At 41.1% G+C, this 14,088-nt stretch overlaps 1 protein-coding gene across 2 annotated transcripts; it reads right to left on the reverse strand.

The window, feature by feature from the left end:
* Positions 1 to 500: 500 nt before the first annotated feature.
* Positions 501 to 12,885, reverse strand: LOC139452967 (uncharacterized). 2 transcript variants are annotated; one of them, XM_071234593.1, is made up of 15 exons: positions 12,806 to 12,885; positions 10,869 to 11,072; positions 10,416 to 10,583; positions 10,009 to 10,133; positions 9,315 to 9,882; positions 8,979 to 9,053; positions 7,454 to 7,506; positions 6,449 to 6,703; positions 5,072 to 5,296; positions 4,863 to 4,926; positions 3,709 to 3,780; positions 3,099 to 3,236; positions 1,235 to 1,408; positions 922 to 1,096; positions 501 to 786 (listed from the first exon to the last, which is right to left on the reverse strand). In XM_071234593.1, the coding sequence occupies exons 2-15, from the start codon at positions 11,038 to 11,040 to the stop codon at positions 636 to 638; spliced, it is 2,415 nt and encodes an 804-aa protein (XP_071090694.1). In that variant the 5' UTR covers positions 11,041 to 11,072; positions 12,806 to 12,885; the 3' UTR covers positions 501 to 635. The 2 variants fall into 2 exon arrangements, with proteins under 2 accessions (XP_071090694.1, XP_071090693.1); XM_071234592.1 differs by lacking the exons at positions 10,009 to 10,133; positions 10,416 to 10,583; positions 10,869 to 11,072; positions 12,806 to 12,885 and having other exon boundaries at positions 501 to 790; positions 932 to 1,096; positions 8,979 to 9,786.
* Between the last annotated feature and the right edge of the window lie 1,203 nt (positions 12,886 to 14,088).

The raw sequence follows: 14,088 nt of genomic DNA on the forward strand, positions 1-14,088 counted from the left end.
CAGGACGGACAATTCCAAAAGGTTTCAAAATACGTTAAGGAAATATGCAAACTGAGCATACATTCCGAAACATATATTGTAAATGCATTCATAATGTTTTGGAAAGAACATGGCAGCAAGGTTTAAAATCGTCAAAACATATAGCTGAATACGAACTCATGTTGGCTTTTTTCCACGATCTTTTGTAGAGTCCATTTTGGATTTCAAAATCCACTATTGGCCACATTTGGAATTTTTTTTTTTTCCTTTATATTGTGACACATAGCAACAGGCGTGATACATATCAAATGAAAGATCTTTGTGTGACCTTTCAATTGAAAAACACTTATTATATCACAATGAAAACAAGCTTTTAGGTCAAATGAGTGAGTGAGTTAGGATTTATGGTCACATCGGCAATATTTCAGCCATATCGTGACTAAATCAAGTTAATAATACATAAATATAGACATTAAAATCTGTCGACAAAGGACAGTAAAAACACTAGACTATCACAGGTGTAGATTTTAAAACTAGTATATCATAATAAAATTCGTAACAATTCACAACAGTAGACAATACAAATGGGCTATAGATCACCAATAGCCTAAGGTAGGTCACCATACTAGGTACCATGGGGACTTACAGGTCAAGAGCTACACAATATTCAGCTTCACGTGCAGCTCCTTCTCCACGTCCCTGGCGGCGTTCCTGTTCGTCTCCTCCGAATCTGACGTGACGACCATGCCGACATCCAACGCTGTGGTAAGCGTCGCTCCAAAGCTGTCAGAGCGTTGACGGTTGAACCTTTCTGAAATAGTTCGATGATATATAATATATATTGGGATTGAGTTACTGATTTCTATAGATAAGGAGAGGATTGGAATGGTGATTGGAGTACGAATCGTGACCAAATGGAGTATGGGAACTCGGTTGATCAACAAGGACTTACCAACGGGGAAAACGTCAGGGGGCTTCTGCACTCGTCCATGTCTCGCTATCCGAGTTGCTATATCGATGTAGCACTTCATATTGGGAACAGCAATTGTCAGGACACAGGTATGACGTTTTATGGCAGCAACAATGACGGCGGCTGTTTCCTCAGGTGAGCTACTGCCTGAATAATAATAAGACGGTAAAAAAACATTTGGGGTCCGGTCATATAATTATAATATTCTGGATATTTAGTGAGGACAGGATATATTGACGGATCGGAACTCAATATATCTAACGTGTACAGGTTGTGCCGCGTTACCTTCAGGTGGTAGTGGTATGACCACATGGTACCACTTCTTCTCGGTAGCTACACGTAGCCCTGTCGCTAATGCCTCTGCCATACCGGCCTCGCTGTCGCCATAGATGCGAATGATTCGTCCGGGCTCAGTTGTAGAAGTTCCAACATCACAATTCGTCTTCAGTAAATAGGATTCTGAAATAAGAGTAGGTGAGCGATTTTGGTTTGACGCCGCCTTGAAATAAATGTCGACGTGAGGCAGATCGTTTAAAACTTTGGTGAAAACACGAGCACAATTGGAAATAAGAAATGTAGTGTTACTCGTGACAGTCGTATATCATTTCATGTGTGTGGCTGCTTGTACTAGGCCGGACTGATGCCGTTTTTAGTGCTAGCACACTGAGGTACCATGCCGCAGTTTAACATGAATATCCCACTCAGACACAGTATACTGACTCCGAGCCGACCAGTTCTTATTTAAGCCCCTTAATGCCGAGCGCCAGACAGGGTAACAACAAGTACCATCTTTTAACGTCTTTTGGTATGACGCGGCTGAGGATCGAACCTCGGGCCTTCCGCTCTCCGGGCGGACGCTCTACCATTAGAGCTGAGGCGGTCCTGAAATTCAGTGAATATCGAACAAGGGATATCAGCGTCATGACTTTAAATACAATATCATCAACTTTGGATGACAAGAAATCGGATAAAACGAAACATTCACAGTCAACGTTATTCTTTACGCTAATCTTAAAGTGTGAACTGAAGTATCGAGTCATTATTACACACCTTATAAAGAGTTGATCTGGTTGAAAATTATTGTTGCTGGGATTAAATGCCTGATAGAAACATTTCACTTTCTAATAATTATTCTTCCTTTAACATGTTTCAATTATCAAAGCTCCGTTCTTTTACAATCTGAACATGTAACAATGCCCAGCTCGTAAATCGTTCGTTTGTTGTTTATTGTAACCTGCCATGGCTTTTACTTAAAATCACCCATGAAGATCCGGGTTCGTATTGATCTTCATCAACAATTCTTGTCGTGAGAGGCGACTGGCCGGACAAGGTCATCAGGCTCGATAACTTTGCTGATGCATGTCATCAATCCCAATTCGGTGTTGATCGATGCTCATGATGATAATCACTAGATTTTCTGATCCAGACTTGATCATTTTCAGACAGACGTCATATAGCTGGCATATTGCTGCGTGAGGTGTTAAACAACAAACAAGTAAACAAAAACAAAGTTAAAAGAAGTCAATGGCCGAGAACATAAGGCCTTTTAGTTTACGCCGCTTTCCTTTGAAGATGTGTTTTCAGTAAAGAGAGACCAGTGACTGATAACTCCCAATAGTCCATGCCATTAGAATGTAACAATTCACATACATGAACAATTATGTGTAAATATCATTATTCAAACATATACGTATGATAATACATTTCTTAAAAAGAAAGTTAGCTAAACGTATTATCAATATGTCGTTTAATGTCATTTGCTTCCTATCCCAATTACGTGGATCGATGTTCATGATGTCATTTACTGGATTGTCTGGTTCAGACCAGATTATTTACAGACAGTCGTCATATAGCTGGAATGTTGCTGTGTGCGGCGTTTAACAAAAAATAAACAAACAAACAAATGTAAGTTGCTCTCGTTTTGGGGAACACATTAGGAATGTAAAATTCCCTTGAAGGATAAATACATGAGACATTCAAGAAGGAAGTGAAATTTACTACAGTATCTCCTTTCACGGGTTTTGCAGAATTTATGCATTCTCAAATGTTTCTAGTATTTACCTGTGGGACAACATATTAAGGGTGACATGACTAACATCAATGCGATGTTTTTGTGTTACTCTGAATATGGTAAAGATAACATAGTTACCTGTGTCCTCGCTCAGCACCAAGAGCGCAGTCTGCGTGGCGTTAGACACGTCTCTGATGTTCCCATTAATAATCTGGACTAGTGTGTCTGCGATCATGACTCTCAACTCGCACTTGGTCCCGACAGGTTTCCGTACCTCTAAATCCAATTAAAAAATTTGATGTCCCGGAATTACCAATCGGAAGAGAAGTGGAATGTGTTTTCATATTCAAATCAACAGAGGTCATATTACTGTTTTGCACAAACACAAAGATGTAACTTAAAATATTGCACTATGTAATTGAGGTCACTTTCAGTTAACTTGAAACAATTCCCCATCATTTTCAAATAACACCATGGGGGTTCAAACTTTATATGCTTTAGAGCATAAAAAGACAAGAACCTATATACTAGTATATATTTATGTCGATATGTTGTGCATGTTTTACATGAGGTTATTGCGATGCAGATTTTATTATTAATGTAGATGCATCTGTTGATCGATGTAACAACATTGCACGCATATACATGACTGATCCAATAGGAGTTGTTACATTTTACGATATTGGTTGAAATCCTCCTATCAGAATAAGTGTGGAAATGTTTTCCTTAAAATATCAAATAGTCATACCTCTTTCCAAGAAGCCAGGTAAATTGCTATTCCTTCTCGACCTGAAGAGGTTATAGAAGAATCCACGTCGGTCTGAAAAAAGTACCAATCCAGTGACTAAAAGCAAAGACTTGTGTGATGGAATAACCGGTGGTAGTGATTGAGTGAGTGAGTGAGTGAGTGAGTGAGTGAGTTGGGTTTAACGCCGCTTTTAACAGTATTCCAGTTATATCACGGCGTGTCAGCTTAATGTGGGAGGAAGGCCCGAAGTGATGCAGGTCTCAGACGTTAACTACTTCGGTGAAACCCACAATCACGGGTATGGTGCTGACAAACCTAGAAACATAAACGGGGAGAACCGGGATTCGAACCCACAATCATAGGTTTATGGCGTGTCCAAGGGACGCAACTCTCCACAGCGAATCGCGGCGCTTTTGACGACTGGGCCCTACGTGCCCCCATAACCGGTGGTAACTCAATAAAGGGGCAGTGTAGATTTTCAGATCTGATTGCATTGAGCAACATTTTGTTTTTGACTCCCATACTGCATTGATAATCAATGGTGTCTTCTGACAATTTCTTTATTCTGTTTTGTCGAGTTAATGTTTTGTCTCGAAAAGAAATATATAAACTATGACATGTATCATGCGATTGTTGCGTATTGTATACATGCTCGTAAACAAAACTCCTGACTTATAATTTCACGCTTCTTTGAACAGTTAGTCAGTTTCATTACGGCATGGCTGATTAATGTGTGACCAAAACCAAGGTGCGTGCAGGTCGTCGGAGAGTGAGAATGTTGCTGACGGACCAATGATCCTTACCAGGCCAACATGAAAGCACGCAAATGGCAAGTCTACAGCTTTACCTGACGTGTATGCTGTGACGTGACATTTTCACACTGTGACGTGACATTTTCACACAGTGACGTGACATTTCACAGTGTGACGTGACATTTTCACAGCGTGACGTGACATTTCACAGTGTAACGTGACATTTTCACACTGTGACGTGACATTTCACACTGTGACGTGACATTTCACTGACAAACCGAGGATCATAATCACAGAAAATCTGAAACTCTGGTACAGTTCTCCACTGCGAATTAAAGCGCCTTAGACCGCTGGGCCACCCATGCCCCCATTTAACACAGAAAGTCTCGGTGTACTACCAACCTTCTGGGGTTGCGTCCAGCCATGTTGTCTTGAGCTTGTGAGTGATACGATGAGCGAGAAACAGCTACGAGAAGAATAATATACCAACAATTCAATAAGTTCAAGCAAAGAAACTAATTGCGTAGTTGCGCTACCAAACTTGTACAACAAAACAAAAATATCAAGAACCTTCACAATAACTAATAAATATAGTTTAACGGTCTCTATACCTGCTTGACATCTTGCCTTGACTCAAGGCCGATAACTATGAATATTTCCTTAAGCGATTTCTGTCTATTGTCTTGGGTGAACAGATCAATGGCATGATACATGAGCTGTACAACGTTCTTTGTAGGATACTGTAGGGCTCCTGTGCCGAATGCTGGCAGAGCAATTGTCTGAAATCCATCCTTGCAGGCCTGGATGAGACATCGGAACACCAGAGACACCAGCAACTGTGGGGGAAAATCTCCATATAAACAAAGCGGTCTTAATAATAAAACATTCTTATTTATGTTCGTCGAGATGATTGATATCTCATAACTCTTGATAAAAGCATCACAATGAACACCCCATAAACTACACGAATGAGTGAGTGAGTGAGTTGGGTTTAACGCCGTTTTAACAGTATTCCAGTTATATCACGGCGTGTCTGCTTATTGTGGGAGGAAAGCCCGAAGTGATGCAGGTCTCTGACGTTTACCACTTCCGTGAAACCCACGAGCACGGGTATGATGCTGACAAACCTAAAAACATAATCGGGTCGAATCGGGATACGAACCCACGATCATAAGTTCCTGGTGTGCCTAAGGGACGCAAATGTGCACATCGAAGTGCGGCGCCTTAGACAACAGCGCCACCCGTGCCCCAGACTACTCAAAAGAAAAAAATCTGATCATAAAAAACTATACGATTCTAGCTTAAAGTTTGCATCATTCAATGCCAAGTGAGGACTGTCATCACTGTGTTTATACCATAACGTTTTTGTGTCATATTTTCAGGTGAAATATTTACTTGGCTTTCCCTGTGTTTGTGACGGGTGCAAGCGGTGGGGCAGAAGCTTGCACTAACCTTTTGCGAGTGAATGAGTATGGTTTTACGCTGCTTTTAGCAATATTACAGCAATATCACGGCGGGGGACACCAGAAATGGGCTTCACACATTGTACCCATGTCGGGAATCGAACCCGGGTCTTCGGCGTGACGAGCGAACGCTTTAACCACGAGGCTACCCGACCGCCCCCGCGGACAACTTGTATCATCACTCTTTGATAGTGATTCATAAACACATGATATAGTCTGAATCATACAATTGGCTCTGAATTAAGCAGAAATTTCAGAGATGAGTATCGAAAAGATTAACTGTCTTCAGTTTTAATTATTATTATCATAGCGTACAAATATTATTTAATTGTGAGAATATTGACTATAGCGGTTTGCAGATTGATCAATATGAGTTGAACTTTTTAATTTTGAAAAGTATAAGATCTATATTAAGCATATGAGGTACATCTTGAGCTTAATTCGAAAATTTGAAAGTTTTTAAAACTTATCTCAAATAATGTGCCATTTAAACGGCTGATATCACTTCTTTTTCGAACTCATTACCTCGTAACACTTTAAAGGGGGTGCTGTGTCCTTGAACCCTTTATAGAATGGAAGACATCCGTGGTAGATCTTTTTACAAGTTTCAAGATTTCCAGAACGACCCACCGCCAAATCACCGTGATCTATCCCGTTAGGATAGGTGTGTCTTAAGCATGTCTCTATGTCGGAACCAGCCGCCTTCAGCAGGCTGTAGGACACACCAAACCCGGAACTCAGGTTCAGTTGTCTGTTGGTTGTATTTACAATCACATCAGCCTGGAAAAGCAGAAAATGATCATATATATTACGACAAGTAAACCGCCTTACCCCCACTCACACCCTATCGTGAAGATCCAGGTTACAACAAGTAAACCGCCTTACCCCCACTCACACCCTATCGTGAAGATCCAGGTTACAACAAGTAAACCGCCTTACCCCCACTCACACCCTATCGTGAAGATCCAGGTTACAACAAGTAAACCGCCTTACCCCCACTCACACCCTATCGTGAAGATCCAGGTTACAACAAGTAAACCGCCTTACCCCCACTCACACCCTGTCGTGAAGGTCCCGGTTACAACAAGTAAACCGCCTTACCCCCACTCACACCCTGTCGTGAAGATCCAGGTTACAACAAGTAAACCGCCTTACCCCCACTCACACCATATCGTGAAAATCTAGGTTACAACAAGTAAACCGCCTTACCCCCACTCACACCCTGTCGTGAAGATCCAGGTTACAAGCAACCCAGGGGTGCTCAGAATCGCTGACTTATTGGATGCTCGATAAACATAAATACACACGCACGCACGCACGCACGCACGCACGCACGCACACACAAAAGCACGCACACACGCACACACAAAAGCACGCACACACGCACACACGCAAGCACGCACACACGCACACACGCAAGCACGCATGCACGTACACACGCACACACGCAAGCACGCACGCACGCACACACACTCATACTGAGAACAACATATCAAACTCAAGTTATCAACATTCTATTGAACAACTTACGTTTTGTTTTTCTATCCTATTGAAGACAACGGTCACCTTAAGTCCTTGATTTTCTGGAAACATACACATAAACATAAACTGATTCACATTTCATATATCATAACTTTTACATAGAATATTTAATATCCTAATGATGTAAGTAATAAAGAAACGGAATGCATTTTAATTTTAACAGAACTATTTTTAGTTTTAATACCTAAAGAATAAAATGTTTCGAATTATTAATTGCAAACATAAAATATTAAACATACCTATGTGTGTAGTACACATAATTGCAAACATAAAATATTAAACATACCTATGTGTGTAGTACACACAAATTGCAGAAAAAGCATAACCCGCCAATGCATTTCGAAAAGACCACGTTTTGAACGCAAAGTACATAATCACTAAGACTGTATTCGTGTGTACAGAGTGCAGTGTGTTCAAGTATTGAACAATAGCATTTAATCTGGTTTGTCGTTTTACGCCGATATATTCCAGCTATATGACGACGGTCTGTAAATAATCGAGTCTGGACCAGACAGTCCAGTGATTGATATAATGAGTATCGATCCAGCCAGTTGAATGTGATATGGGTCCAAATGGACACAGAAATGGAAAAGAATGAGTACCAAGCAGTCGTCAAGTGTTTTACTTCAGAGAAAAAGCTCGGAGAACAAGCCTTGATGATGACTCGAGGTCTGGACGTCCCTCAACTTCTATCTGTCAAATACTGTCAGATAGACGCATTACCATTGCTAAACTTGAGGAAGACACAGGTCAAAGCCATCGATCCATTGAGACTATTATTCATGAACATTTACAGAGGAATAAGATATCTGCTCATGGGGTGCAACAGTTTCTAAATTCTGTAAAAGGAACTGACATTGCCAGAGACAATTTAGAGCTAATTGAGGAGAATTTTGTCAAAAAATAGACTACTAATGAGTGATGAAACGTGGGCCTACCACGTGGCAGTGCGTGAGGCTGTTGTTGAGGAGTTAATCATAAAATATACATTGTCCCGTAGTTCACAGCTTTTTATCGATATAAAATCTGCTTCTGTAAGAATGCCCCAAATTCATCATCTTGGAGGCTTCAGACAAATGGCATTGTCACTGTTAGCCTTGGAATGGCAACACCATTCCACTTCTCCAGCATCAAGATCAGTGAAGAAAGTTATGGCCACTGTATTCGGGAATACCAATTCTTCCTGATTTCCATTGAAAAGTTTCACTATCAATATAAGAAGTGAGTTGAAAAGCAGGGAGATTATGTTGAAAAATACAATTACAAACACTTTCACAAGTGTTGGATTGTTTGTTATTGTTAAAACTTTTGGACCAGCCCTCGTACCAAACTGCTTCAAGAATCTAAGAAAATAGGTCATAAGTTTAATTGCTTGTCTTATGCCTACCTGTTTACATATAAGTACAATTTAATTTCCATATTGTTAGCGTTGGATGCTTTGCAATAATGACATGTTTGAAACGACCAATTTGCAGCAAACATTATGTCAATATCTTCATTTGATGGGACTGACCTTGTGTAAATGGAACTGCAGATTGTGCTCTAGGTCGACTGTCCACTGTTTTTACATTCGGCTTATACCCAATAAGACAGTTATGTTTTTTGCCAACGGTCACAACAGTTTCAGCAAATTTCCTTACATCGACCCCAGTCTCAAAACTGAATGTGGAGCATTTCACTTTGTCAACGAGATCACGCAGTCTTACAGTAGCCCACATAACTGCAACCGCGTGACCTTTGACCTCGTATCCACATTCACTGTCAGGGATGGTCACCATTTCTTCCTTTTCTATTCTCTGGACCTCATCCCGTTTGTGTAAACATAAATATCTAAGGGTTGCTTCATCAACTTCAATGGCATCACGAGTAGCTGACTCTTCTTTCTTTAGAACATCATCAACGTTTGGGTGCAGTGATGGCTGTTCTTGTGTTAATGTTCCCTGTGTTTTTTTATCTCTTTGGATTGATGTCGCGTTGTCCAACAGATGGCTAATTGGAGCTTGGTTTTCTTCCTTTGGAACGCTGGTCATACTTTGGTAGAGGGAAGCCTGTTTTTGAGCAGATGTTTCTCGTGGCCGATTACCTCTAAGGATGGATGTAGATATCCTTGGTGATCTCTGTTTTTCTTGGTTCTTCTTGTGACTGGTGTCCAACATTTCTCGTAAATTATTAAGGGTTTCCTTCAGCACATTGATAGTGTCTGCCATGCCAACAAGCTTCAAACTTCTGTTGGTCTTATCAATGACGGCAAGCACGTCCTGGTCGATGGACAACTGTGGAACAACAACCTGCTGGATATCAGCCACTTGAGCCATCTGTTCCAGTTCATCACTGCTGAAGGTGAGTTCCATCTCTAAGACCGAGCTGGCGATGACATCCAGAGCTTTACCGTGTCCCTTTACTCCTCGGGACTCAATGTCAACCTCTCGTTGTTGAAATCGAAATGTTGCCTTAAACCCTTTCGTTTCCAGTTTATTACACAGAGTGTGTCTGGCTGTGTCTCCATCTTGGAGAAATAGCTGTTGAATTGGCGAAAGGGGTATTGGATAAGATCTTTGTCCTGTGTCGTTTCTCTTGTCCTGAGCTTCTACAGATGATGTTAGCGGCTGTACTGAATCTATGCGTATAGATGTGTTTATCGAAGCCCTTTCAACTGTTAACGGTTGCTCTGAAAAAATATATAATGTTTCACAGTTTTTGAATACAACAAAATAATGGCCTACTCATGTTTGAGATCTTGGTATTTGTCATATCATAGGTCGAGAGAAAATAGTTAATTTCGTACAGTGATAGTGTTAAACCAGGTTATCATTTGATAATATCGTTTGAAATTGAACTATTTATTTACTAATCTAAACACACATAGTGACAATGGAATCTTTTACGGCAGATAATCGAGGCTGATTATTCTCTGCCGTTGGTGTTTTATATTATATGTTGATGTACTTACCATTCTCATTCTTGTCCCCTTTATCTATCGTTATGAAGTCATCTTCCGACTTCAGTGAGTCATACTGACAGAGTGTACCCTCTTCCTCTGAATGCATTGCCAGAGAACTGACTTGGACCAGCGTGGACCTGCTCATAGCTATGTTGTCCGATCTGGGCATCCCAGCACCTGTATTGATAGAAATGATTTAGTATCTCTACAACACACGAATGTCATAATATTTACATGTCAGCCATATACCCCATTAGCGAAGTCAGATATATTACATCTTCGGCAGGTACAACAAATTACATTCCCAGATCTACACAGTCTGAGAACTTTACACAGACAGCAATCTGCACACAGAGATCAACAAACTGTCTTCACACAGTTAGTTATCTACGGATAGTCTAGATTTACTCTAACTTTATGATCTACATACAATTCGAGATGTTGTTAACATACGAGTCTCACATATATTGCCTTCACCTCTGATGTAAAAATATTCTTTCGACTTTTTCTGGCCAGACTTGGCATCTTTGGTGGGGATAGCGGATGTCCATTCCTTTGCACGCGTCGCTAGGGCACTGAGTTGGGCTAGCAGGGGCCCCCTGGAGACTTGGTAGCTTCCCCCGGCGCCACTCATAGCTGCGTTGTCCGACACAGGGATTCCAGGATCTGCCCATGCACTGATATCATTAGTGTCTCTACAACTCTTTGCACTTTCTCAAAATTCAACATTGACATAAGACCATGTTGATATAGGGTGACGAATGAATACAACATTACAGCAAGGTGCGTAACCTTTTCCTATATCGATTGTAAGAAACGATAAGATGCGTATTCTAAATCATGTTCATAATGGCAATTATATACACAAACGTCACCCGTCGACGTAATATTTTGTTTATCAATGATGCTCTTCACCGTCATAATGCCACGACGTTTGCGCAACTACAAGGTGTATACTCAAAGTAAAACGTATTTGTTCGTGTGTTCTGTGATGGATCATAAGCAACTGCAAGGACTGACATATTCAGGTGATATACCAATCAGTACCTGTCTCCCGGTCATAGGTCTCTACACAATTAGTAATCTTAACTAAATCAGGTGTCTCCACACAGACACTGATCTACACAAAGGCAGATATTCTGAGATGTTCTCTTTAATGTAGGGTGTCGTGTTTTCTGGAAAGTCATTTTTGGAGACGATTTTGAGAACCAATTTCCCAGAATAAAGAAGTTTCATTAACCCCATTTCTTATTTGAGATAACTGAGCCTTTCCGATTCATCAGTTGATGTAGGTTTCCAGTCGCCCAGATCTCTAGATACCAAGAACATGATTCTGTATCGATCAGGAAAGGGTTCCTAGCAATGCAGAATTTCTTGCGAGCTCGCTCGTAATAGTCACTGAGCTGTTTTCAGTCAGAGCTTATATCATGTTGTAGGTCACGTCACGCTGAACATGCAAGTGATGATAACATGTGGCCTATTTTTGTCGACCTTAACAACAATGCGTATCGTGTAAAGCCAAAGTCTACACTGCAATGACACATACGTTACTTTTGGTTGATGTAAAACAGCAGTGCGTTTGAAACGACTAACTTTGAGAGATCAACAAATTGATTATTTGTTCGTCAATATGATTCTACACATCTAAAGTGTACTAAAACTGAATTAAAATAACTTTTCGCCTCCAATTTAAAAACATTTTATTAAGCCAAAGCGTTCGACAAAGTTTTTATTCTGTCATCAAAATACATGAAGAGATTGAACTTTTTTCACTTTTTAAACCTCGTTAGGAAAGTCTAAATGTTTACGTGGACATCTAAATCTCTGCATTTAAATTAAAAGCAGATGAAGTATCGTGAAGAATATTTCGGGGAATTTTGTCTGAGACACCACAGTTTTACGTGATCGTGGGTTCGAATCCCATAGTTTCAGCAAACTGGAAAACATCCAAGAACTACATCACTTCAAGCTGACACGCCGTGATATAACTGAAATATTGTTGAAATCGGTGTACCTCACAACAAGGCGGACATTTGGTACACGATCCAACATGATTAACGTACACATGAGAAGGGACATATGACATGAATACACCGATTGGTTCGAGGTCTCTGGCGAGAAAGTGAGAAACGAGTTGTTCAAGCTTGAACATACCATGCTGTATGAATGTTGACATGTACGAGGGTTGAGTCTCACACACAGAATCAGTGGAATCTTTTGCTGTGGGCATTACATGATGTCATGGGGGTAGATCCACAAAAACGTGAGTCAGTTGAACAAATTGTTTCGCTGTCACACGTCAGTAAAAATGCAGGGGACTGTGACCTATAGAAATTGCACAAACTTGAGGCAGGTGCAGTGATCAATGTGTGGTGGTGTACCCACTGTAATGTACTTACAATATGTGACCGTGATCTCACGCTGTAGTGCAAAAGAGCATCAAGGAATCCAGTGTTGAGAACCCAGATGCCCCTACATCGCCAGTTGTATCTGATTCAGCGCGGCGCATATGACCAAATGTATAGAAAATGGACCAGTCGTGAATATCCTGGACATGGAGTGATACGATGTTGTGTTATCTTGATAAAACCAATAACTGACAAACACCTACATTGGTCATCAGTCTCTGATATGAGTGTTGTGATTAAAGTGTTGACGAGATGGCCCGGGCTGGGCTAAATGTCTGGTTCAGTGCAGTGGGTGTCCAGTTTTCAACACCCCGTGATCTGTAAAGTAGACAGCCAGAGGTCTTTACGTTAGAGTTGAAGTCATTACCTTGACAACCATGTTATTAGCCCAAACTGGTCTAACAATAGGTGTTTGCCCTGCCCTGCCCTGCCCTGCCCTGCCCTGCCCCGTCCTGCCCCACCCTGCCCCACCCTGCCCTGCCCTGTCCTGCCCTGAACGTTTAGCGTCGCACTGCATTCAACGAGTGGACATATTTTGTGGTGGCAGTGTTGTGGAGTGGGCGTTCATTCCTTACACTGGAAGGACATCCCTTGTGCACCTCCCAGGCAACTTAAAATCTGTTATTTACTGTACCAAGACCATTCGGATCCACGTCATTCCATTCATGAATAAAGATAACAAAGTTTTCCAACATAGCATTGCCCGACCTCACTCGATTCCAGTTCTTTAGTGGCCATCCATGATCACCCAATCGGAACCCAACTCAACATGTTTGATTCGAACTTGATAGACATGTAACGACGACGTATCCCTGAGCTTCAGGCATTTCAGGACTTGTTTTGGCCTTGCAACGAGAGTGCAATAACATCCCCAGGCAGTTCATGCGGAAACGTGTTGTCTCGATGTAATTAATTCCAGTGGTGATCATACACGATATTGAAGTGATATGTCCTTGATCTTTGTACCCCGGTAAAATTGATCATTGTTTAATGAGTTATTCAAACACTGACAATAACACTTTGCTATATCATGGTAACCAAATGAGCAGCTCTTTATATTAAACTGTCATTGGATTCAGCTATGCGTTTCTGTTTTAGTAGTATACTATCCACCAACGAGGACAGTGTTTGCGATATGGTGGGGAAACTATATGCAGCATGTAGACATGTAGGCAAGCTTCCTCCTCCGCTATAACGTTATCTGTGGATTGACCTTACATCTCTGTACAGCATGAACAGTCTCATTATCTTGTAAACGTCAATGGTTATGGAAA

Source organism: Haliotis cracherodii, unplaced genomic scaffold (genome assembly GCF_022045235.1).
Source record: "Haliotis cracherodii isolate W230 unplaced genomic scaffold, xgHalCrac1.p SCAF_9, whole genome shotgun sequence".
NCBI classification, from domain to species: Eukaryota; Metazoa; Mollusca; class Gastropoda; order Lepetellida; family Haliotidae; genus Haliotis; species Haliotis cracherodii.

What these genes read in the sequence shown, in the direction of transcription:
- LOC139452967 (XM_071234593.1), bottom strand. Translation starts at nt 11,040, where the DNA reads ATGAGTGGCGCCGGGGGAAGCTACCAAGTCTCCAGGGGGCCCCTGCTA. An exon ending in CAGAGGTGAAGGCAATATAT is followed by an intron (nt 10,584 to 10,868) that starts GTGAGACTCGTA and finishes CTATCAATACAG; the next exon opens with GTGCTGGGATGCCCAGATCG. An exon ending in ACCTGGCTTCTTGGAAAGAG is followed by an intron (nt 3,237 to 3,708) that starts GTATGACTATTT and finishes AATTGGATTTAG; the next exon opens with AGGTACGGAAACCTGTCGGG.